Below are 26117 nucleotides of genomic sequence, written 5' to 3'. Positions count from 1 at the left end.
CCTTTTTATTTGATATTGAGCACTGTGCCATTTGGATCGAAGACTGCAAAATGTTCACTCCTCCATAACCCTGGTCATACATGAAGAAGAGAAGACTCGTGCTACCCCAACTTTTTTACAAGCCACCTTGAACAAGAGCTGATTAAAATAATTATACCACTAGGCTTTACACAGCAAATATAAAACACCTCAATGACTGGAAACCTCCCTTCCTCCATTGATTATTTTTCACCACTAAATTCTGTAGTTATTACTTCTCTGTTAAACTTGTCCCGGGAACATTCCGATGCTAATGTCCACTTTCTGGCACCACAGACCATGTCAAAAATGGCAGTTTCTAAACAGCAACATATACGTATGGCACCAGGGTGCTTGCTCTGAACGTGATGCTCAAGGGTGATACTTACAAGCAATACTTTTACCTGAGGAGGATGCTCCCTGCAGAAACAGGCTATGTTCTTGGAAGAGCCACATGGCTACCACGAAACAGCTTCCCATAAAATTCCCTGCTTGCCGAACATGCAACCTGATGGCTGCAGTCAGCGTAAACCCTTTGCTCAAAGCAATGAAACTTTTTGCTGAGAGCTTCCTGCACTGAAAGACAATTCAACCTGCGTTAGCGTTTTCCCACGCTGGCTTTCAAACAGCCCCAACCTCCAGCACTCTTCCCTGGAGATCACCGTCATTGTCAGAAGCAAATTTCCCATGAACCATCAGGTGTCAGACGCACCCACCCTACGCAAGAAGTACCGGACCTAGCTGAGAATCTCCATCTGCTTCCCAGTAGAAGCAGCTCCCGTCGTATCAGAGTTCCTGGCCCTTCTGTTCTTGTGTTTCCCAGGATCTTCTCTGGTTCTCCCACTGCATCTCCGCAGGGATGAGAGGAGTACCTGGAATTAAACAGCCAAAGCCAACGACAGCAAATGAAACTCTCCATTACCTCTGAGGGAGCATGTCTTCTCCCAGATCCTGGTCTTGATCCTCAAGTGGGATCTAAACACGACTTCTCATGAACCCTGAATGCTGAAATTCAGAGGTTTTTTTTTTTTTTATAAAAGGATGGGCTCTATGGGCCCAAGGATTTTCTAGCATATAACCTGCTTCCCTTTCTCCCGCACGGTTATCTGTCACCCTTGTCTTACCCACCAGAGAAAGATTGTCTCTGTGCCTTTGCTCTTGCACATGTTTTATTGTGTGTTTGACTGATTATTTTTGCTCTCAGATGGTCCAACTATCAAAATTTTAGAGCAATGATTTTCAGCTTTTACTTGGCCACGAAGGTTGCTGCTTCTTTTTGAAGCCTGAAGGACTTCTGCTGGAAAACACAGATCTGATTTTTTCCCTGTCGGCCTCCTGTCCCGGGGGCTCCTTTTCCCCAGGAAAATCTCCCCGTTCGTTTCAGCGCGAAGCGAATCAGGCTATTCTGCCGCCACCCTGGACGTGACCCCACCCGCCAAATTCAAGCAGGACCGACGGGCCCCAAACTTGCGAGACGGAGAGGTCGGGCCGGTTCCCGGCCTTCGCTGGCGGTCGGCTTGCGGTGGGTGCCGCCCGGCGCCGCCAGGGGGCGCCGTCAGAGCGGAGCGGCGGGGGCGCGCTGTCCTCCCGCGGGGCGCAGCGCGGCCGGGCTGGGCCGGGCTGGGCCGAGCGCAGCGGAGCTGAGGCGTGGGGCGGGCACAAAAGCGGCGCGCCCGGCCCCCCTGCCCCCCTCCCCCGCCGCCTGGGAGTCGGGGGCTAAGCGCTGAGCGGCGGCGGGACGGGCGGCTGTCCCGGGGCTCGGAGGATGCCGGCGGCGGTGGCGGGGCGGCGGCGCGGAGAGCGGGTGCTGTGGGCGCTGCTGTGGGTGGCCCTGGCGGGCTGCTACAACGTGGACGTGGGTCACCCCGTGGTTTTCCAGGGTCCCAACGGCTCCTTTTTCGGGTACTCGGTGCTGCAGCACTACCACGACAGCACCCGGTGGTGAGTAGCGCCGACCCTGCGCGCCCGGGAGCGGTAAAGCGAGGGGCAGGGAGGGTTCACCCCGATGCGAAGCGGGGTCCCCCCCACCTTGGGCGGTGTTTTGAGGCGGGAGTGGCCCTCCCGGGTGTGCAGCTGGCGCTCGGCAGCGTGACCCAGCCGTCCGTGGGTTCGGAGCTGTGCGCGGCGCCGCGCCCGTGGGGCGCACAGCCAGCCGCTCATTTCCTCGGCGGGAAACGCGCGGGGTGCGAGGGATGGTCGGTCGTGCCGTGTTAGGTGGGGGGGTACCCTCCAGCGGGAGCAGGCACGGACAGTACCGGTCTCCCCGGACTCCGCCTTGAGAGAAAGAAAATCCCTCCGATGACCGAACACATCGGGAGGCGTTCGTCCCCTCTGTGTGCCCGCTCCTGGCGCGAGGGACCGGAGAGGAAACGTCCGTGTAACTTTTTCTTTTTTTTTTTTTTAGTAATGAATGATGATAGAAAGTTTGTCTACATCTCAAAAAAATTATGCAAACTGGCAAGCTTGGTTGGTGTTCTTTTTCCCGTTGACTGAAAAGAGCCTTGGAGCACGGTCTGTCTCTTTCTTGTCTGGGGCCAGAGGCTCTTTGTTTGAATTAAAACTGATTTCTCTTAATCGAACCCAGTCGATGTCGTCTGGTGCACTTCTAATGCGACTATGTGCCACTGCTGCCAGTAAATGTCCACAAAGCTTGTCTTTATCTTTTACGCTTAGATATGGCCCGATTACTCAGCTGTTGATGTTGGAACTGTGGTGCACTGTGATATAAATAAATTTATTCATGCTGGCGTCCAGTTCTTTAAAAATGAATTTCTTTCACACCCTTTAGTTCACAAGTGGTTGTATTGCTCTGCCTTTCTGCATGGTGGCTTTCATGCAGCATTCATTTTTAAACACTTATCAGAAGGCTTCATAGAGGAAAGAAGGGCTCTGGGAGAAGAAAAGCTCTCAGTTTAAAGCAATGCTTCACTTGGGGCAGGAACCGACAAAGGATGGAAAGGCTGAAAGCGACTTGTGTTCAACTCAGATTGCTGGGGATTCACAGTGGTATGAATGAAATGCTGATCTCATGGGGTATGGTGGCATGAAAATGATGTCATTTGTTGCTCCTTCTGTAGGTGTCTATCGTTCTGATCGATAACATGAATTATCTTCGGATAGCACCTGCTGCTGTGATTTTTTTTTTTTTTTTTGGAAGGGGAGGTGGACCAGGGAGGAGCATCTCCCAGATATCCCACTTTGTATGGAAACGATGCTGAGTTAGTAGTTTAGGTGTCTGTCTGAAAACAGGTGTCTGTAAGAAGTGCGGTGCTCAAAAGTAAAAACTCCAGTTATGCAAACTCCAGTTTTCTGAAAACGGAGCTTCTTCATGGAGCCTTGACTGTGGCACCCAGAAAAAAAAGAAAAGTATCTAAGATCACAGAATGTCTTTAAATTGCTAGCCCTAACACCCAGAAGGGCTAACAGCAGCTTAACATGGTCAGCATCAGCACTGGGCTGTCAAAAATCACGAGGGTGGGGTTGTCACCACCGGTGGGAAGGCTCATCTTTTCATTGTGGAACTGGGCAGTTTGTTTCCACGGGTACTTCAAAACCCAGTGCCCAGCAGAGGCTGGGATTACAAGTTTGGGAGATACGTTTTTTACAGTCTCCTTGACTCTAGTTTGCTATATGCAGTTGTGCTCTTAATGTGTGCGTGTAGCCTGAAGGTCAAGGGACCACAATGAATTTCTCTGCTCTTAAAAGTACGTGTAGCCTTCTTCCAGTTTTCTGAAGATACCATCCTCTGGACTGGATGGGCATGTTCTGAGTGCAAGCAGGTTATTTTACATACTGCAACATAATATAAATTTTAAGCATTTAATGTATTTCTTCTGGAAAGCTTAAAGGATCTGGCCCATCTTCCTTGACATTCAGACCATCAAAGGGCTGAGCCCTCATCAGTGCCTTTAGCTATGCCTGCCTCAGCTGGGCATAAAGGCTTGCAGCATTATATAGCACTAGTTTAAAATCATATTCTTACTGTACAGAATCTTCTTTCTGCCTTCAGACATCACTTTGGAGCACAAAAGTCTCTGGTTTCCAGTTTAAAGTGATTACCAGTTGCAGGTTATTGAAATAGAAGATGCAATCCCAGTGTATAGGATGAGTGCAGAGGGAATTGCTTAGTAAAGTGATTACATTTTTCAGATTTGTCAGGTTTTTGTGTGTCAAGTTTTTGTGTGCAGGGCTATAGAGCTGTTTCCTGAAGTGACTGGGTGATTTTTTTTAATTTTTTTTTTCTCCCTTCTCTTTCAGATGTGATATTCTGGGGAAAGGCTAAAGTCTGTTATAGGGAATATGCAGTCAAAATGGTTTTTATTCATCCCATTGTAGTATATAGCTCCTCTTAATAGTCATAAGGGTTATTGTTTGGTTTTGTGCATCAGCTTTTTCCTTAGTTTTGCAGCTTTTCTTTACCCAAATCAGAGTTATGATTTCAGTTTCTTATGCCCATTTGCCCAGTGCACTACAGTGGGCAGTAGATAAGTTAACTTCAGTGGTATTTTGGGCATTCATGGCTTTGCCTGGTGAGCTGTGCACTATGTGATTGATCATATCTGAGGCTGATAGGGCTCCTGTCTGTCTAAAATTATTTAATGTGTAAATATGCTCTTGAGCATTTGAGAGTGTTGTCACAGTTCAGGGCTTCTTGCTCTTTATTGCTCCAGGGTCTGGTACTCACCTGATGTACTTCTGATCATGAGAGCGTCTTAGATAAAGTGTGTTATTCTCAGTAGCCTCTCCATGTGCTGGTGTGTGTGTACATATGTGTCTGTGTGTGTATATATATATATAGTCATTGATTTATATTAAAATTATATGTGCAATGGCCAGGTTTTCTGTGTTTCAGCTGTTTATTTTCCGACACCACAAAGGCGTCTGTCTGTGTTACTTATCATAGGCCTGCAGGTTTCCAGTAAACTGATTGAGGGTTTGGTGATTCTTGAGGTTTTATATGACCCAAATGTTCTTGCAGGAGGAAAGAAAAGGGGGATATTGGGTTTGAAATATTACATCAGATAAATGTGACTAGTCAGGCTGCCATGCTGGCCTCAACATAGAAATTATAGCAGAATATGGATATTCAGCCTCCACTGCGACAGTGGAGTAAGTCAATGCCTTTGACCTGCCTGAAATAGTTAACGGCAACAATGCTTTCCTTTAGGAGTTGTTTTTGCACACTTTTTGTTGGTCACCACAGATGTGCTGAGGTTATTGTATTTCTGACAATGTCTCCTCTTCCTTCCTTAAGCGGGTTTTATGGCCGTAAATCTTGAAAGGTTTACTCCGTTCCCCGTCGTTGCCATTTTCAGCCGAGTAAGGAACCAGGTGGCTGCTCGCATTTGGAGCAGAGACAAGCTGAAGTGCTTCTGTTCTCTGGATATAATTTTGAAGCTTGGAGTAAAGACTCAAAAACCGACCAAGAATGTTGCTTTCTCTGCTTTCCTTCAGACAGTTTAAAAAGAAACAAATGTCAATTTTTGCCTCCATAAAAAACTGTTACTAATGTGACATCTCTGACCGTTCTTTTTTTAACTGAGATGTTACTTTTTCTCTCTCCTTTCCCCTCCCTATGCCCCCTTCTTGCTGACACCCCCAAATCCCTCAGCAAGTCCAGGGTAACTACTTTATCCTTTCTGGCAACATGATCTGGCATGAAAAAGTAATGGAGTCAGTTTAGTTGCGTGGTGTCCTGCTGTGAGTTTTACAATAAGGAATGAGTCTGGTTTCTGTGCTGTTGCTTCATTCCTTCCGCCCCGCTCTTCACTGGATTGCGCTGCTGCTGAACCATGAAGGCTGTTCTGCATCTCAGGCTGATGGATACGTGTTGTTTGTTTGTGCACGATGTACTTGTGTGCAACCAGAAAGAAGGTGCGGGAACAGACTGACCCCGTGGAGGCTGGGTGTTGAGTTAACGATGCCGTCTTGCATAAATGATGTAATGATGTTGTAGGTGCTGCCAGGGCATTTCAGGGAGCCTGGGCTTGCTGTTGTTGGTCACAGGTCATCCATCTGCCACCCAGATAACAGCCCTCCTGCTTCTCACTCTGCACGTGATGAATGAGTCACTGGTTTTTTTTTTTTTTTTTATTTTGAGCCTTAGCAAGAGACCTTTCTGATGAGAAGAAACTCAGCTGGGATATGCTGGTGGTGCACCCTGCTCTGGTGCTGCTTTTGAAATCAGCTGTGGTATGTGAGGATATTTAAAGACTTTTTTTCTTTGCCACTTAACATTGCAGTGAGGTGAGGTACCTACACTCCCCAGTCCTTGAACTGTGATTGCCTAATCGCTGCTGGCATGCTGCAAGCTGATGCTTAATGTGCTTGGCATCTCTCCATGCCATCGGTCAGCTCGACGCTTTCGTTCACTGTTCCTTCTGCTAAATGCAGCACTTAATTTCCAAATCTGTATGTCCCGAGGGTCAGTCACCACCAAAGTGATAGTTACTGTTCTGCGGGAAGTAATTTTAAGGAGATGTGAATTTCCATGTGGCCAAAAAAGCTTCTTGTCATCCATCACTATGGGCTGTTGCAGCACCTGCAATGTGATGGTTTCTGGGCATGCAGCTGTGTAGTTGTCTCCATACAGATGAGGGCACTTGTCCTTGATCATGTGAGTATGAATGCAAGAAGAGAAGGTTAAATAGCCTCTCTGCCTACTGCTCCTTGTGTAGGTTTAGATCCCAATATGTCATTCATGGAGCCTGTGGGATGCGGCCGATTCTTAGATTTCTGTGCCTGTCAAGCAAAAGTGACCCTAAAATGGTCCCAAACCGCACTCCTATTGCCCTCGGTTCTCTTCCATGAAAAGTAGTCCCTTTCTCTTGATGAAGTTTTCCCTTCAAGGTGTCTTCATGCAGCTACTCACAAATATCCTAGGGGCTTCCTGCAGAGTGTTACGGTTGTGATAAGAGCCAGCACTCATTGATTATCTCTGCAAAGGGTACTGCCCACATCGTAAGCCTTTTGGCAAAAGGCTGGAGAACTGCTGGTGCTTCCTTGGTGACAACCCAAGTAGTCCTATAGCAGCACTAGAAATCTGGACCACAAAATTAGGCTATTTTAAATGAGAGCTGGTTAAACTAGTTGGAGTATGTTGGAAGGTTGCCTGGTAATAGCAAGAGGACAGGGTCGTACTTCTGCTGGCTGTTTACGTATCATCTGTCTTTATGCCAGGCAAGACTCCGCAGCACTGAAATGCAAGAAGACTGTATTAGACTCTAAGGCTTTGATTTGAAATGTATGTCTGTTTCGATATGGTACCAGAGAAAAATACCTTCTCTAGTTGCAGCGTTGTTTCACAGAAATTGCAAAAGATTTCAAAGGCATTTTAATATGTAGAGGAGATACAAAACAGACATTTGTTTTGCTCAGAGTCCTAAAATATTTGGATGCAAATAAGCCTTCTATCCAGGCTTGCTGAAAAATCTCATGATGGTTAAATAGGTGACTTTCCTCCAACAGTTAAGCTGTTACATACAAAAACAAATGAAAGAGTGAAGGACTCTTTTCCTTGACAAAGGAAATATTCCCATCACAAACCTTTGAATAAAACTGAAGTAAGTGGTATGTGGCAAATACCAACTTGACCAACCAAAAAGCATATGAACCAACAGAAAACCTCCCATGTCCCTGAAGGTAACTGTCTCAGGCCATGGGCGAGCATGGGTCATGCCAGAAGGAGCAGGAGATCTGCAAAGATTTCATCTGCTGGGGTCTAGGTGCAAGAGTGGAAGAATGAGACAAGATTCTAAGATGACTTAGTGTGTTATGTAGGTGAAATGCCAAATTTGAATGTATGGATCTTCAGGACAATCCAAAATAGATTTGCTTTGGGTACACGTCACCAATTGCTTTTACTGGCTGCTTCCTTCTTCTCAGTCCACAGGAAGAAATGGCAACAGACATTTTCTTTTTGAAAGATGTATTTGCTCAAGACAGCAGTATTATCTGTGCCAGTAGCCTACTCAAATCATTAATTATCAATTTTGCCCATTCAGCTTTATAAAGAGAGCCAAAGAGTCTTCGATTTAGGCTCCTTTATCTCTGTCTTGGGTTCTGCAGCCCGAAGTATCTTGGGCACTAATTGCTGAATCATATTTACTTTTTTTAGGTTAGAGCAAAGCTTCTTTTAAACTGGAGGTCAATGTGGCCTACATTATCTTATTGTTCTAACAGGTCATAGAAACAATTTCTTGCCGTTTGCAATTTGAACCCGTAACTCTTTAAGCTAGTAATATCCCCCTGTATTTATTTTTGTTAGACCTCATGAATGTCAATAAGTGAATGATACGCATTCATTGCCTGTGTAAATGAAATGATTGACATTTGATTTTCTGCCTGCCGCCTGCCTTGTGGGATTTCCATTCGGAGCTATTATTTCAGGCTCTGTTGCACTTGCTCCCCAGCGTGTGCAGGCTTTGTAGGTTTTAGCAACCTAAGTATTTCAGATGTTAATTCTCCTCACTTGTGAAAAAATGGTGTGTGTTGTGGAGTGCAGCCCCATCAAACTTCTCCCAATGATACAGCTTAGCTCGTGAAACTTCAGAGATAACGGTCACTTAATGTAGGGGTTTCTTTTTGTAAATGTATTTCCAAGTGCCACAGGACAATTTTGTCACATCCAGGGAAGTGTGCAGGGAGCGGAGACGTGCTGCTGTTTGGTACAGAGCAGACTCTGATGCAGGAGCGGCTCTTCCAGGTGGCTCAGGTTGACCCTGGACACACGCACGCCTTGTGCCTTAGGTCTCCCTGTGTTTACTGGGATGGTGATCATGGGTCATGGTTGGGGATGGAACTAGAGGATGAAGGAGAAGTTGTTTAAAACAGGGAAAGCTCAGTCTTCTAGACATGGTCATCCCTAGTTCCAGCCCTGGGCTTAACTTCAGCAAGGATTTTTTCCATGCAGAAGCTCTGGCCTGCCTCATGGTGCAAGGGTATCATCAGAACTGATACTGAACTACCTTGTGCTCCCCACTACCCTCCCTGGAGCTGCCTTCCTCCTGCTTAACCTCCCTCCTCACCCTCATGTGTCCAGATCTGGGCTCACAACTGGGTAAGAAAGATCGTCCCTTTAATGAGGAGGTGGTAAAAGGGCTCCCTTAATACTTGTGCTTCCCCTGTAATTCTCCTCAAAAAAGCATCTCTTAGGGCACAAGCAGCTGCTAGCTTGTTAAACAGTTAACTGGATTGTAATGCAAGTGATTAAAAAGTGCTCATCATCCTTTAAGGAACCCTATGGTCAGAACTTGTGTGTTGGTGCTTCCCAGAGATGCTAGATCTCATGTGGGATAAAAAGTCCAGGTATAGTCTTCGCAGCCTTAGTGATAAACATTGGTTGATAGCAATGCATCGTGGAAGAGCTTTGCTCCTGTGCTGTTTGTTGGGTATTTTTGTTGGGTTTTTTTTTTAAAGTTGTCGTTACATGGAGTGTTCTGAGAATGGGCTGCTTCAATTTCTAAATAATCTTATTAATCTTCGGCTGGCAGCAAAGCATGCAGGTTCAGATTTCATCCTCTTGTGGGTGTGTGTGTTAGCTCTTGTGAGTTCTTGGATTGATAGGGATGTAGATAAAACTGAGAAAAAATGGATGCAGCTGCTGTCGTCTGTCCTAATAGTTTTCTAAATGCTTTTGGGGTGGAGATGGGGTGGTGCTTAAAATGTGTTACAATCCAAATGGAAATTTAACTTGTTAAAGTATTTGTGGCTTCACTGGGGCAAAATGCCTTTGCTATATGTGGTGTTTTCAGTTAGTGAGTCAATGTCATCAATTTACATTGCTGGAGACAGTCCTTTTGCTGAGGAAGCTCTTGCAATGTGTTATTTTTGCTGTTATTTATCTTTTTTTCTTTTCTTCTGATATTAACCGCTTGTTCCTTTGCTTTTGGTTTCCAGGGTCTTGGTTGGTGCTCCTAAGGCAGAATCTAAATACAGCGCCTCCGTTCAGTCCCCAGGAGCTGTGTTTAAATGTCGAGTCCATACCAATCCTGACAGAAGATGCACAGAACTGGATATGGGTCGAGGTACGTAGTTCTGAGGCTTAGGAGGAAGAAAGGGGGAGCATAAAAAAACCATAGCCTAAATGGCTAGCAATCCTCCTGTCAGCTTCAAAGAGGCCCTAAGATGCTGGGAGGGATTTGTTAGCCTCTCCTGATGGATAGCAAAGGTGGTGTATTCTCTTCAGCATTAAGAAAGAGCATCGCACCTGGTGCTGATGTCTTCCCAGTGGCCCTGCTCGCTCTCTCCAGTGAGTCTGCAGGCAAAGGTGGGTTTTTCCCTGCTTACCCTAGGCTGCTGTCTATTCTCCCACTGCTTCAGGGTGACTTTGCAGCATGTCAGTGGCTATGTGAGTGGTCAGGAGTGCTGTTGCCTATTCCAGGCAGTGCTGAAATAAGGGTGCATGGGATGACCCCAGGCAGTGCCATGGTGGGCCCATGATGTGCAGCGTTATTAGCAACGTGGCGATGTGTGGGTTTCCTCATAATGCAGTGAATCATTCCTTGAGTTTACTTCTTGTGCTGAAGGAAATAAGTTTCTTGGTGAGAGCTATGCTTGTACACTATTGCATGTAATCAGGATCAGCTTTGATTTCTCTAATGACTGTCTGGATCAGGGGAAGCTGGAGTCCTAAAGTAAGGCTGTGGTCTAAACCTTGTGCTGGATTCTGGTGGAGAAAATGGAAGCCTTTTAATATTTTGGTTTTCTTGGTGACGTGTGTTATTGCTTTCTCTGCCTATAAAAAAGGCGTGTTAGTATTGTTCATCTGTTCATGACTGAGTCAAGTAGAATTTACTTTTATGAAGCTTATATGTCTTAAAACAGTGTTTTGGCTAAGTTTGACTTGTCCTGCTACCATAATGTAAACTGTCTCTCATGAATTTGTGAATACTGCCTAACAGGACTAAAGATTTAGGTTCAATTACTTTTAAGTGCCCCGGATCTCATTTTCAAGAGTAGTTTTTGCATTGATTGCGTTCTGCAGGCAATCTCACATCTCTCCCATTGACTTTGGTTGGATGGTTTATTCAAGTAGAGCTGTGGACATGCTGTAATAGCTGCTGGCTGTTTGCAACAGGGTCTGTCCTCTACTATGTATTTGTGATGCCTAGTAAGAGTGAGAGCATCACCCTGATTAATGCATGCAAGAACTAATAATCAGGATGAAAGGGAAAAGAAAAGCACTGACAGGTAGATATTTAATGGGCAATCTCTTTACTTGTAGGGTTTCTTTGCTGGGTATTTGAAAGTCATGTCTCCTTGCCTTGCTGCCTTTGCCCTCTTTCTGTAGGCAATTCTCGGGGCACGCTCTGCGGAAAGACCTGCAAAGAAGACAGAGATGATGAATGGATGGGCGTGAGCCTGGCTAGGCAGCCAAAGGCTGGTGGAAGTGTGCTGGTAAGTCCACTCTTTTCTTTGATCTCATTAAAACCATTGCTGCTGTCTGACTGTAATGCTAGACAACGTCAGGATTAATGTGTTCAGCAGAGACTGACGGAGTCCAGCTTTACAGGCAGCGAATTCTGTAGTCCCTTCCTTCAAGCGGAGGGAAAAGTGAGCCCCAGCCAGAAAGCTTTATTTATAGAGGGAGGACTTCAAAGCCGTCACCCAGGGGCTTCCTCCTAAATCTGAGGGATTAAATCTTTGAACAGAATAAATAGAACTTTGTCTGGGAGGTACCTGCTAGTTTGTTCTTCTTGTCACTTGTCTGTGTTTATGTAGGGAATATGTATGCATCCATTTTCCCTTAGCGTATGTATTGCATGTCAGAACTTACCTTGAAAAGTGTGAGATGAGTCTTTGTGGCGATATTTCTTCTTTAGGTATATTAGTTTTCCATTAATGAGGCAGAAGAGTTGAGAGTAGAGATGACTGAGTTGTGTGTGGGTGGCCTTGTTGTCTTTGATATGGCTACCATGCAAATAGATAGGTCAAGGAGAGCAGATGTGATCCCTAGGATGTGGAATCTATCTTTGCAAAACAACTTTTCCTGTGTTGGGAAAAAAAAAAAAAAAAAATAAAGTGAGCTTGGCAAAAACCTTTCTAAAACACGAGTATATTACAATCAAGTGTTTACTTCCACGATTGGGTTCTTACTGTGTACCCGAGTGAGTCTGTCTGCAGGAATGTTAACTGAAATTAAAAAAAATTGCAACAAAATATTGTGCATAGTATATGTGGCAAGCAAATTTCAAGCTCCTGTCAGAGTAACCTTGACAACAATCTAATTCTAAACACTGCTGTTGGGAGTTGGAAACTTGCAGCATGACGCCATCTTTCCAGTGAGATAGGGGATTGCCCTGGTATACGGCACCAAACTGTCGTGGAGCTGCTAGTGAGAAAGATCATGTTCAATGATTACTGTGCCAACCACCTGGGTAAGGCAAGCGGACAAAGCTGCTTCACTCAAAGGCGTTTTTCTTAATACGCACTTGGAGTCCAAACACTTACGCTCCAAGTCCTTGCACACCAACTTCCCCATGGCAGGGGTGGGTAGTTTTTATACCTTTCTGCGATAGTCCTGTGGTATTTTATCTGATTGTCTCTTTTGCTGTACCGCGTGCCAGTGCTAGAGAGGCTGGCTGATGCTTTACTTTCCTTGGATGTTTTAAATGTGTTCGGCACTAGAGGAGGAGGGGGAAGAGAGGGGCATAAATGCAATACACTGTAAACATGTACAGCAGAGGACAAAATTAAGACATTCGTCCTAGTCTACGCAATTAATGTGTTCATGTTTCCTGATCTGCATGTGTGCTCAGAGTCCTGTGTGACAACTGAGCGGTAACTCGCACTGATCAGGATAATGCTGCCTTGAGACAAAGCATCCTTTCCATTTTCCGGTCATCTGGCTGAACTAGACAAATCCTTGTCTCATTTTCAGAAACTAGCACATATACTTTTTTTGGCAACGCTATAACATTTTTGGAAAAATGATATCTTAAGAATAATGGTTTTGTGTATTTTGATTTAAAGAGAAGTGGGTTGGAGCTGCTGCTTAGGTGTCATCTCCCTAGACAGAAGCGGCAAAGGAGGGGAAAGCTGGTGGGGAAAAGAGCCGGGCAGCTACCAAGACTGGGGCTGGCTGAGGGGAGGCTACAAGGGTGAGAGGCATGGACAGGCTGTGAGGGCTTAGTCTGGGGCTGAGGGGATAGAAAGTTTAGGTATAAAGCAGGTTAAAAGAAAATGTAGCTGAAGTAAAATGCGCGGCTGGTGGTGTGCTTATTCTGGTGCAGCTTAAGTTGGTAAAATGCCTCCACAAGTTATGCTGATTTAAGGCCCTCTGACAAGATTATACTGCCCTCACTGTGTAGATTGTGTCCGGATGCTTGAGGATGTTTAAATGTCTAATTCTCATTGATTTCAGTGAGATATTTATCACCAAAGCACTCTGTCTTAAACTACTAATTAAACATCTGTGCACATCTGTGTGTTGACAGAGCCTGGAATTAAGGCATATGGATTCCTTAACGGAAGGAAAATACCTGGCATTTTCAGGGCATTGTTACTTTCTGTTTTGAGATGACTTTCCTATAAGCAGATGGTATTGAATTCATATGCTCTTCTAGTTTTAAAGATCAGGACTTCTTTAAAATGCAGTTGTCCTCGAAGCGCGTATGAGAAACTGGTGTTCTGAGAAGACATGTCTGAATGTGTATTCAGAGCTGCATCTGCTGATTTTAGCTTTTTAACAAAATTACTGGCTAACTCTTGTCAGAGATGCCCTATAGTTATGAGTATATGCAGTCTATATTGTCAGGCATTACAGCTCTATCTCTTCCAGTGATTCCGTTAAGTCAGAGGGGTGTCTTTGTGTTCAAGAGCCCTGGATGGGTTTTTTTTTGGTTTTGGTTTTTTTTTTCACATAAAGATGGGTAGTCACTTTTTAAACCCATGTGAACTATTCATGCTCTTGACATCCTGTGTTATAGTCCTACAATTTAACTGTGGCTTGTAGGAAGAAGTTGTTCCTTTTGCTTTGAAACTGTTTAGTGGCTTAAATTTCTGTCTTATCAGCCTTCCCCAATTGCCTCATAAGAGGACCAGCTTCAGTGGAAAGGGAGCTTCAGTGAAAAGGGGCAGTAGGTAAGGAGAGGAGTGTGCAGGGCGGCTTTTGCTGATGTTTGCTAAAGTGGATTGTGTTTGAGCCTGTATTGTGCCAGGATGTTAGTGAACCAGAGTTTTATGTTTGTGTGATGGACTAAATAGAAAAGCATTGAACAATGAGGATTTAAACAAATGAAGATGTAAGATTAGCTAAAAAAAGCTCTGAGTTTGCAGTTCTGTGGCTTCCTGTCCTTGGTTATGCTATCAGTTGATACTTGCTTGCATTGATCTAAGTGCTGCAATAACACAGCTGAGATTGCCAGCTTTTTTCAGACTGAAATGGCAAAAATCTTCCTTTTACTTTTGTTGGGAGAGGAACTGGGGATAGTGCATTATGATTTGGAGATAAGCCACATCCTTCAGTCTTGTTCTTCCTAAATACATGCCACATCTGTCGTTACTCTTTCTTTTATCCTGTGTGGCTATGTTTCATTCTAAGTAGTTGACTTACTGGCACATTTAGTGGTTTTGTGTATCTGTAAAAAACCCATCACTGCAGCAAAGCCAAGTCCTCCTAGGGAAGACCAAACCAGAAGTGGTCTGATAATGGTACATTCAAGAAGTCCCTTGTTTGGACTCTGACTTTAGGAGTCAGCAGAGGGCTCTATAAAGACTGTGGGCAGTCAGCCTCTCAAGTGAAGCGTTGGTCTCTTGTGTTACTTTTCCTATGGTGCAAAGCCTGCAGCTGGCGTTCAGTACACAAAAGAGCAAAGTGTCTGAAGTTCTGAAATGGGCTATTCTTTATATTGTGATAATGCAGTGTCTGCCATCGCTAGAGACCTCTGTGTGCTTTGCCCAAAAGCTTTTTATTTTGCTTCAAAGATTTGTATCCTTTCTCCCCTATTTCACAGTAGACCCAAAGCCTGTGTCTTGGCAGCAAGTGTTGAGCACTAAAGCATGCTAATGGCCTCCTTATTGCACAGGGGCACACCTAGATGGCTTGCATCTAAAAAAGAGCGGATAAGTCAGTTATTTGCAATCACGTTAGGAAAAAAAAGAAACAACACAGAAAAACCCTCTCTGCAGCATCAAATTCGAGTGGCTCATCTCTGTTCCCAAGACCTCTTCAGACATGTGCCATCAAAGAAAGAAGGCTGTAGCCACCTTTTGGTGGCATGTCACCTTGCCTCAGCAATGTTGAATAATGCAGGGACCATGTACTGTAATCCAGCTGAACATTTTTGGGAAGACAGGAGAACCAAAAGCAGCTGTGGATGAGCTTTGCAGTGGCAGGGAGACAAATGTACTGCTTGCCTGGCTGCAGAGAAATGAGTTTTGAGGAGGAAGAGGAGCTGCTGAATTCCTGTCTATTGGGAAAACGCCAAATTCTGCAGCTGTGGCTGTGGAGGGGTCTGGGGAAGGCCCTACTGAAATAATTGAGGTAGAGCTCATCTCTTAGAGCTATGGTTACAAGCTGTCCACAGACTCAGGCAGTCAGTGGTAAACCATAGTGTGCCTGAATACACAGCATGCTGAAGATACAGAAAAGTGATCACTAAACAAAAGTACCCAAACAAAACCCAAACCCTAACAAATTCAGTAAGTGTGCCCAGAATTGCTGAACTGGGCCCATAGCCTCTGATTGATTTTGAAAACATTTCTTATGCAGCAGCTGCTTTTTCTATTTTTTTCCTCCTTATACTGTTCTATCTTTCTTGGCCTCTGCACGTCACTCCTGCACAAAGCCTTCTGCTTGTGATGAAATGCTGTTCCGCTCCCTAACTCTGTCATTTGTGCTCCTCTGGGAGAGATTAGTAGGTTAATTTATGTGATTCCCTTGCAGTTTCTGAGATGTAAAATGTCAAGGAATTTACAATATAGGAGCCTTTATTTATCTTTCCATAATTTTAAAAAATACTCTTGGTCTGTTTCTGTTTGAGTTTATATCCGGAGTTGGGGTTGACTTGACTGTTGCTTTAATGTTATGTGTCTTTATGGTACTGTCTTTAAAAGGGCTGTCCATGTGTGTATTTGTGCTCACAGCACTGATCCATCAGGAGAGAAACGATTTCCTGGTGACTCTGAAAACAAGCATTTCACGTGTTGTCTTATGCTGAATTTTGAATGAGTGGTGCATGGAGATTAAAATTATAACTGAGCTTCCTTAAAGCCAGTAAGAGTCTCCAAAGCTGCTCTTTACAGGACTCCCCGCATACATTTGGCTCTCAAGCAGAATGCCATCAGAAGCATCCTTCATGACACGCAGTGCAGTGAAGAGCTTTCCACAGCCCCCTGAATCACTCGTTATCCCTCTGTGACAGCCATCTTCAGGAGATACGTGCTTCTCCTTGGGTACTGGAAGTCAGGAAAGCAATAAATATCAAACTCCAAGTGCAGCACTGCTAATAGCAGAGCAGGCTTTTGCACAACTGGTTTTGGTCTGTTTCATTTAAAAATAAGAGAGTAGTATTACACTGTGTGTCTTTCTAGGATTAAGTATATGGGAAGGGGCCTGTGCTGACTGCTGGATTGAATGTTGAGTGTCCCAGTGGTTGATACACTTCCCAGATCCTTTACTGGATAGGTGACACAACTGTGCCTGGTTTATGGAGATTTTACCGTGAGATCCTCCTAGCAGCAATGTGCTCAGCTCTGAGGTGCTGAGGCAGAAAAGTTGGGTGGCACAAATGAGAGGAAGAGAGAGGGTGTCTCCTCTGGGGAGGATAGGGTCAAATGGGGGGATCGTGAAGGGAGCTGACGCAAAGTTTCCAGGAAAAGTTGAAAGTATGTGGAGGAGACAATTTGTAGCAGAGAGGCGACTTTGTGCACATGGGACCAAGTCTTAAATGATATAAATTGACACATCTACACTAACTTCAGTGACTTAGACCAGCTGGAGATATGTCCCAGCATGTGCTCAAGTTCAAAACCCTTGCTGTTTCACATTTCATTTCCTTTTGTTCCAACTAACCCCTGACCATCAGGCAACTTGTGGTTTGTCTGGCAGCAATGCAGTGTTAATGTTTGGAGCAAGTGGCTTCTGGGAAGGTGTGAACTAGGCTCCACATTGTTTGTATGCATGCCTGTGTGTGGCAGTTGTACTGAGCAAAGTGTCCTGGTGAGGCTGGTTTAGCTCTGGTTTTGCAGGGTGATCTTATTCTTCACTACCAAGGGAAACGCACTCTGATCTTTGCAGCTCATCTGCACCTTGATCGATGTTGCCACTCTAGTTGTCACAAAATCTCTGGCATTTTCACTTAAATTCATTACTAGAGAGCAAGGCCCAGCTCTTCTGTCACTAGAAACAAAGCCACCTTTCCCAGTCAGACGTCCCTTTAACTAAGAACTAACGTTCTCTGGTGGAATAAGCTTCTAATAGTCTTACTAACTTTCTGAGTCTTAACATCACTTCTGATCCTCTTATGTGAATTCTCAATGTCTTCATTCCCATTTTCCCCCCATGTCTGGGTCAACTGGGTTCTATCGGTACATCTTTAGATTAGAAAAGCTTCACTGGCCGTGAGGATTCATACACAGTGAGAGATCTTGAAATCTCCAGCATGGGCTCTGTCTTGCTGGGACCTGCTGTTTTCCTAGTTGTGCACACATGAAGGCTGAGACCTGAGCTGCCAGGTCAGGCAATGTCACGAGCTGCAGAAGATAACAGTGAGAAGATACTTTACCTAAAAAGAGTAGAGTGTAAGAGGAGGACAATGGGGCAGTGAGGGGGAAGGTGGTGCTGAGAGGTCCTGTTCATGTGTGCTATGCCTTTGTTGGAGGGCTCTCCTGTGACTCTGGGTCAATAATGCATGTGATATGATCTCTTCAGGCATGTGCACACCGCTGGAAAAACATCTACTATGAGACAGAGTACATCCTGCCCCATGGCTTCTGCAACATCATTCCCCCCAATCTGCAGCCCAGCGGGAGGAAGCTCTTACCCTGCTACGAAGGTAAGAGATGTCGGGGCCAGGAGTGGGGCTCACCTCTGTCGCTGCTCTCTCCTTTTATGGCTGCTGTGTTTTCCCTTTATTTCCAAAGCCATCCACAGTACCCCTCACTACTACTTTTCTTTTTTTTTTTTTTTTTTTTGGTAACGTACGGCTGCCTTGCAGCACAGCTGGAGTGGAGGTTGGGTTTTAGATGAAGTCGAGAGAGCAGCAGAATGACTGAATGGGTCCTGTGACTCACTGCGCATGATTGCACTTTACTAGAGGAATAATACATTTCTGAACTGTGTTTTTGAGGCAACAGCTCTCTTTCCCTTACGTGAATAATCAGTAGATATTGATCTCAGCTTGGCCTTTCATGCTTCACTGTGGCATAGAGTAAAAATCCTGAATTACGTTGCAGTTGGGAACCAATTTGCCTGTCTGAAGGACATATTTTTGGTTTTGTGTTTTGATTTATCAGAGTTTATATTAAACTGTTTCAGGTGCCATAAGGTGTCTTGGTCCCTGTTTGGGTCCTCCAAAGGTCTGGGTCTAGGGGGCGTGGAGAGGGAGGGCTCCAGCTCTGAGCAGTAGGTGGCTGTGCCGGTTGATTCTGCTCCAAATCCCAAGTGTCAGTGTTTTAATTTTCCAACTCTCTGGTGCATTTGAGACTCTTGTATCATATTTCCTTTCCTAAAGACTTCGGAAGGCAGCGTCTCCTCGGCCAAGAGCAATTAACTGAACCAGAGGCATAAGTATGCTGTTAGGAAGAAGACAGGGTATCTTCTAAGATTTCTCAGCCTTCAGAGAAATGCTTGAGGGGAAACACCTTCTTGGTTTCTTCTGTCTGTCCTGGGCATAGTCTTTCCCCTCTCACCTGCAGGAGCCTGAGGAAGCATGGGAGTTCAGAGGACAAGATGCACCAGGGTTTATTGTGGGCAAGACCTCTCATTTTATTTATTTATTTATTAGCTTTTATTCATTCCCCCCCTTCCCAGGTTGGCACCCAGCAGCAGGCTTGACCCTGACATTAGTAAGTGGGAGAGGGATAAGGCAGTGGATGTCCCGGCGAGTTTCTCTGCTGCTGGCAAGCGGCCATGTTCCAGCTCAGCAGCCTGTGAAGTCAGCTCTGTGACAGAGCTGGGTCCACTCCATTCCCACTCTTTCTTCTGAGGCAGCTTCTCCTCTCTGGGCTTTGCTTGGTGAGCTACCACCACAAAGGACAGCATGCACCTTCTGGAGACAGCACGCGCTCATGCATTGAGCATTTTCCAGCTCTGAAATTGCACGTTGTTTGAAGTGTGAGGGATTTTGAGTCTCTCAACCCAGCCATGCCAGCTACTCTGCAGCCGAATACGAGTAAACTACTTCCTTTTTTTTCTTTTTCCTCTTGTTCCTGTCAGCAAAATCAGGATAAGGCCTCAACTAAGGTAATACACTGTGAACAATCTGATATTAACTTTATGGTCAACGCGCACACACAGACACACTGCCAGTGCTCCCTCTGAACCTGTGTTGTGGCTCCTGCACCACCTTAAAGATGACCCGCCTGAAGCTGTGGCGAGGAGGTGGTTTCTGGAAGAGATGAACTGCTTGTGTTTTTGTGTGCGTCATGTCTTCGGAGTAAAATTGCTGCTAATCTGACAGGATATTTGCCAGGAATTGCTAGAAAATAGAAATGTGTGGGCCTAGTACACACAGAGCAGCCAGTGGAAAGTTGGCAGGGCTGGTGCAGTAAGATGTTGGCTTAATTTTGCTCCATGCTAGAGTGAAAATTGGAGGTTTGGGACTGATTTTCTCCCCCACGTCAGACATGAAATCACAAAGTATCATGAGGGATGACTGCATTTGTTTACTCCTGGATGTTTTATGTTTTGATAAAACAAGCTTAAAGAGAGATAGCCATGGTACCTCATGCAGAGGGATTCACTGTTTGAGGTTTGCTGTGAAATAAGATTGCAGTCATCCTTGCAACATTTTTCCTTCACTTTCTGGAAGCAGCAGCAGAAATTCTTCTCCACTGACACTGAGGAATAGCCTGAAGGGGAGCAGCTGGGACTCTGATAGGGGTAATAAATGTGGTGCGTAATGCAGCTGAAGTGCTGCTACACTGAAAGCCTTTGCGGCCATCGCCGGGAGGCTGCCAGACCTGCAGCTGCAAGCCCTATGCCAGGGAGCATGGCTTTGCTCACCACGGCCGAGGTGTCTTGTCCTTCTCCAGGACTTGCCGTGCGCAAATGGGTGCAGGCAGTCCCATGCTCATTTGCAGAAGCCCCGGCATTAGCACAGCTAAGGCGATAAGCCCTGTGAGAGGCTGGTGCAACTGCACGGTCCACAACCAGAGCTGGCTCTTGCCTAACTGGCGAACGGTGCAGGCCAGTTGAGTGCACATCAGTCTCCATCCATCTTTCTGTGGATGTGCACCTCGAGATGGATTATTAGCTTGTGTGAAAAAAGTCTTGTGCCAGAAAGGGAGAGTAGTCTGACCTTGGGACTGATGTACTTAATGCATTCAGTATGTTTTCTCTCCGTGTAAAGCAGGCTTAATAATTAAAGACAAAGGAGGAAATGGAAATCTCCTGACTAGATGGTAGTGGTGCAACAACATAGTAGTCTCAATCCATCTTATTCTTGTCCAGCTTCCCTGAAAGGGCTGACAGAAGTCTGGAAGTGATTGAGAGCTAATGAGAACAGCAGCAAGCCTAATAGTTAAACGTGGTCTCTCTGAGTAGGAACTGATCTTGTTTATATGAGCTGGATGTCCTTTGTGGTATAGCTGGCATATGAAGCCAGAGTCTTCCAGGCAGTGCTTTCACTTGGTTATTTTTCCCGTAGTTTTAATGGCCTTCCAAAAAAAGGGAGCTGCCTCTTCGTTCCTCGGATGCATTCAGTTTGCAAAGAAGAAGAGTGACTGTATCTACTGCGAGAAGTAGCCTGGCTGATGGGGAGAGCTGGGATGGTTTCCTACTCCTCTGTGGTAGGAGTTGGTGGTGGAGATGTGGAAGACTGATGGACCCTTTGGTTAGTAAATAAGGGGAATGGCACATGCTCACATGCCTTGTCTCCAAAAGGATAAGCAAGTTTTCCCACAGAGTCCAGACCACATTTGGTTTTCTGGGAGCCATCAAAACATCCCTGCATTGTGGTGCAAACCCAATACCATATTGTTAGGTCAGAAAGATTGCTACTGTTTCTTCCTAGTGTGGTGAAGCACTGTGAGATAGGAGGGAAGAGGCTTCCAGTGCAAATGGTAGTTTGCTGTAATTGTCTGCTTTGCTTCCATCTGTGAAAATGGTAGATACAGGATTTTATTGCACTGTGGAGCTTATGCTATGTTATGGCCTTGAAGTTTGCTTAGAGACTTTTGGAGAGGTTTACTCAGAGAAGAGGTTGAGGAGCATTTGCTTTCAGAATCATCACACATCACAGCTTATCCTTTTTCCTTGTCTATTGTTTTATCCAGTTACTTCTTCCTCTGCCTTACTTCTCTTACAACCTGAGATCATCATGGCTACAAAACACTACCATCTTTTTCTTCTCTTTTTTGCTTTATGTATTTATTCATGGCACATCTTCAAAGTCGCAGAGGCAGCCACCTCTTCCAGACTCAGTGTCATCTTACTGCTTTGCTATCAGCTGTAGCCACAGCAGTTAGTTTAGTGGCTTGTGGTCTGTGTAGTTGGGGGTGCACAGCCGTCTGCGGGCAGACAAGAAAGAACACTAAAGAAGTGTGAAAACAAAGGATCTGTTCATGACGGCAGTTATTGCCTGGAGCTACATGGAAGCAACTGAATCCACTGTATGCAATATCTAAACCTCATGCAAATATTGCTATTCAGGTGTGCAAAAGCTGTGAGCTGAGACAGTAAGTGCATGATTTCCTGCTGGTTGATTGTTTCACTGCGTTGATGGATGGATGGACGGATGGCAGTGTTGTACAAGTGACAGGTGTCACTACTGTGCACTGAAGTGAAGGGGAGGTATAAGCAGTCTTTGTTTTCATGCCTTTTGGGCTCATCTGCTTCTTTGGAGAGGCAGACTGGTTCTAGGGAAGAGGCAGAAGTCTGTGAGGCTGAGACATGACCGTCCTGGAATGGGGGCTGCGCTGGGCTGTGACCATGGCTTGGAAAGAAGCACCACTTGGATGTGGAGGAGGTGGTACACCAGATGAGAGATAGATGGGCTGACAAGGAGGCGTGCTTTTGTACTGAAAGGGTTATGCTGGAATTCAGCAGCTCAGTGTCTGTCCACCCTGGGCTGCTGGCTCTCTGTGGAGGACTGCATCTGTCTGGATCTCCCCAAAACGTGGTGCTAATCTCTGTTCTGTGTCAGTGGAGCTTTAAATGCTCAAATAGCTTCAATGTCTGCTGTGTTTGGGCCTCTGTGCTTCCATTTCCTCTTGCAAAATGTAACTAAAGCTGTTTTGTCTCTCTGAGGTGTTAAGGAGAAGAGGTTAATCAGTGTGTGTGATGTACTCAGACCCCATAATTATATGATGGAGTCTTGATAACTGTAGGGAGGAAGGACGGTCATTGCTTTGCATCATTGCTGTGTGTCATGCTGTGCTACTGTAATTCATCCGTTTATTCTTCTTCTGTAAGCTCTTGGTTTTTTTTTTTCCTGAGAAGTATTGCCAAGTGTTTATTCTTCAGTTCACAGAAGCACTGGCTATATCCAAACTCTGAATTTACTTTAAATGCTGCAGTCCCATCTGTCCTGTAACTAGTTATTTAAGTGAAATGTAGGCCGTTCATTTGAGCAGATAGTACTGGCAATATAAATGATTTAAAAAACACTGAACATCACATAAAGCTATGAACAATGTTTGTGAAAGCATGAGCTTCAGTGGATGTACTAGCTCAGTTTATTGTACAACTATTTAAACCACCAAATTTGTCCCATTCCTTATGCATTGGAGTGAATATTAATTTGGTTCATTTAAAAAGTAATTGTTTTTTTCATTGCTTGACAATGAAAACAGTAATGTGTGTGTTTCTGTTCCTTTTCTAATACGTATATTGCTGATGAAAATCAGCTGTGCTGTGTCCTCTGATGTTGGGGCTTTTGTTTCAAGTTACTTCTAGATATGAATTTGGTCTCTTTTTTCTTTAATCTTTTTTTTTCTCCCCTACAGTAAGCAAAATTAGATTATAATAAAACAATGTTGTGAATTTAATAAAGTTTTTGACTTGGTTAGAGAAACAATTTCATTTTTGTGCATGTATTGTTCTATCACAAGAAAATCCTCTGTTTATCCTAAGAAATGAAGCAATTTTGCATATTTGTTAAACACAGCCACATGAAGCTGCCTTGTTCCATTGCTAAAGCTGCTACCATTTCTTCTGCTGTCCTATGGTTTTGCATGCCCTTGGATTTTCTTTGCAGCCAAATTCAGGGGACAGCTCGTGTGAGCTGGATCACTTTTGGATGGGCCTCTTGGTGGCTGGAGTGATGCGGGGTGATGGTTTGGAGATGTTCAGGCCTCACCTAAGTCCGTGGCAAGCTAGGGAAGCTGCCATCATGTCTGAGGCTTTTACGTGTTACTGAATTGTGAAAAAAGTTCTGGAAAACCTGTTCATAAAAGAAGAGAAGGAGAATTTTGAAAATCCAAATGAGAAACAAGTTTTATTTGCCTGTCCTGAGGCATTCGCCATGGTTATGTTATTATTCACCTGACCTAAATCTCTCAAGTTAAATATCCTATGGTAATTTTCCTCTTTTATTTTAAACCAAATTGAGCCGTGTGTTTTTTGAAGGAGACACTTAAAGAAAGCGTGAGCCAAGCGTAATACAATTTTATAGGGAAATACAGCACTTTAAATCCACCAAATTGTCAGCGGGGCCTACTTGCAGGGGTTAGTTATGGGCCTGATGCAGAGCGCCATTGAGGCTTGCTCTTAAAAGAAATATATGCGTAAGAAATCGTCTCACCTCATGTCCCAAATGAGGGGCTCATTTGGCTTTTAAGAGGCCGTGCCCTGGCCTCGGTCATGAGCAAGATCTAGCAAGGACCACGGCCTGTAGTGTTTAAAGGGATGGTGGGCACTGTGGTCTCATGGTGGGCTGGGGGCCTGGCTGGCAGGCCGGGTCAGCCATGTCTGCGCAGCCCTGAGGTGGCTTTTCAGGCAGGGCACAGTACTCGCTTGCGCTGCCTGAGCATCAGCCTAAGCCCCTCTAGTCCTCCATCAAAAAAAAAAAAAGTATCCTGTAAAGTGGGATTTAAGAAGGTAGTCTCTAAAGCCTCAAGCTCTGGCATTACAAAAGCCTCCTGCTAAGTTTGGCAGGTGAGGCAGAAGGATACTTCCAGACCTCCAGGGCCACAGTGGCTAGCGGCATTTTGTTTTGAATTACAAGCTCCTGGGAATTACAGTAGGTTGAGTGCAAAATTGGCAAGGTCTGGTCAGTCTTCAGTATGTCATATAAAGGGAAAACCTTGGCTGGAAGCAAAACCATCTGAATGGGACGGATGTGGAACTTGCTGCGTTGCACCCTGTGCAAGGGTGGGAATCCAGCCGTAGCGAGGGCAGGGCCTTTAGGACAAGCACAGCATTATTTTTCAGGAAATGCCAGAGGGAGAAACCTCATCTCCTTGACTCTCTGAATAAAAAAATGTTCATATCAATAAACAAATATTTTTTTCACAGACAAGGAGTGCCTGGCTCTGTGAGAGACTACATGTGGAGAGCTAGCGATTCAGAGCCGTAGCACTTTCTGAGTAGCTGTGAGCAAATATGGGCTTCATTTCTGGGTGGAATTGTTGTTATACATTCCTGCTAGGAAACCCAAGTGTGCTTCTGGCCCTCTTGGACTTTGGGGGCACACATCTGCTTTGGCACGACCCTGCCCCAGCCAAGGGCGGTAGACATTTGGGCTGTAATTTGTGGATCAAGTCACTGTTCTGCATGGTCTCTCCAGTTTAACCTCTCCCTGTGCAACTAGTATGACCTCAGCAAATTCCCTGAAATCTGAGCGTCATTGTGATGTTAGGAAGAGACTATATATAACTTATTAAGGGGGAATGGAGTTGTTTGTGTGTATGTATGTGTGTGTGTATATATGTATATATACACACACATACGCTGTTTTGAAAAAATTCTGTGAGAGGCAGCACTTTATAATTAATTCCTTTTGGTTTTCAATAAGATAAAATGCAACTCAAAAGGAACTTACTTTGTTCCAAAGAGACAATTTGCTTGTTGATTTCATTAAAATGCAATGAGTTAATGATGCTTACTTGGCAGAAAGAAAAGAAAAAAAAGAGTAAATTGCAAATTCAAAATTGCCAGGCTATATGGTGAATGTTTTTGGAGCCTAAATTATTGTAATATACAGGAAGTGGCAATATGCTGAAGCTGGGTGCTCGTTAGTATGGTAAATGTTTGAAAATAATGCTCTTGAAAAAATCTGCAAAGGTTCTGATCCAGGTCTAAGTTTCAAATGCTCTTAAGCTCAAAATGTTTGGATTAAGGCAGAGTGGAAAGTGATTTTAGTGATTTTTTTTTTTTTCTTTCTTCCTTTCTCCTCCTCCCACCCTGAACTTAGTGTATTTCTAAAAATATTTTTTTTCCTCTTCTGCAAAAAGAAATGAAGTAAAAATTATTGAGATTTGATGAGAGAAATAATTGCTACATAAAATACAGAAACAAAAGCTATAATGGTGCTGGTTGGGTCCCCTGTGAACTGGGAGCTTTGAGGAGGTGGCCATGAAAAGCAGCAGACCTGAGCATCCCTCAAATGAGACTGTTGTCTGATCATATAGAATGCAGTGCCTTCTCCTTGCTCACCACCTCCTTCCTTGGGCTGGTGTCTTGAAGCATCCCACTACCAGAAATGTTTACAGGGTCTTTGGTGACTGTTATAGTGCAGAATCACTTATTTCTCTGAGGTAGTGACAGGCCTGAGGTTTAAATTTCCTGGTGCAGGGTCGGTGACATGCAGCCATGGGCATTGCCTTTTGCTCCCCTCCTTCCCAGCTGTGTGGGTCTAGCCCCTGGAGGCAGGGGCATCTACTGACGCAGCTTTATCAGGGTGATGCTTCTGCTGTTATCATCACATTACTGTGATACTGCTCATTTAGCAGCTCCCTAGGTAGCATACTGGATGTCTCTCCCCAGTTTCGGGCCC

General features: G+C 44.8%; 1 protein-coding gene across 1 annotated transcript in view; it reads left to right on the top strand.

Moving 5' to 3' along the window:
* Positions 1 to 1764: 1764 nt before the first annotated feature.
* Positions 1765 to 26117, top strand: part of ITGA9 (integrin subunit alpha 9) — a 222812-nt gene continuing 198459 nt past the window's right edge. The window contains exons 1-4 of the mRNA XM_086743008.1: positions 1765 to 1959; positions 9916 to 10043; positions 11309 to 11415; positions 17891 to 18014. Of these exons, the coding sequence (XP_086599134.1) occupies positions 1784 to 1959; positions 9916 to 10043; positions 11309 to 11415; positions 17891 to 18014 (535 nt within the window). The 5' untranslated portion in view covers positions 1765 to 1783. The remainder of the gene's footprint in view (positions 1960 to 9915; positions 10044 to 11308; positions 11416 to 17890; positions 18015 to 26117) is intronic.

This window comes from Chlamydotis macqueenii, chromosome 2 (assembly GCF_036417535.1).
Source record: "Chlamydotis macqueenii isolate bChlMac1 chromosome 2, bChlMac1.mat, whole genome shotgun sequence".
NCBI classification, from domain to species: domain Eukaryota; kingdom Metazoa; phylum Chordata; class Aves; order Otidiformes; family Otididae; genus Chlamydotis; species Chlamydotis macqueenii.
The sequence above is the reverse complement of the archived record's forward strand: the minus strand, read 5'-3'. Positions and strand labels throughout refer to the sequence as shown.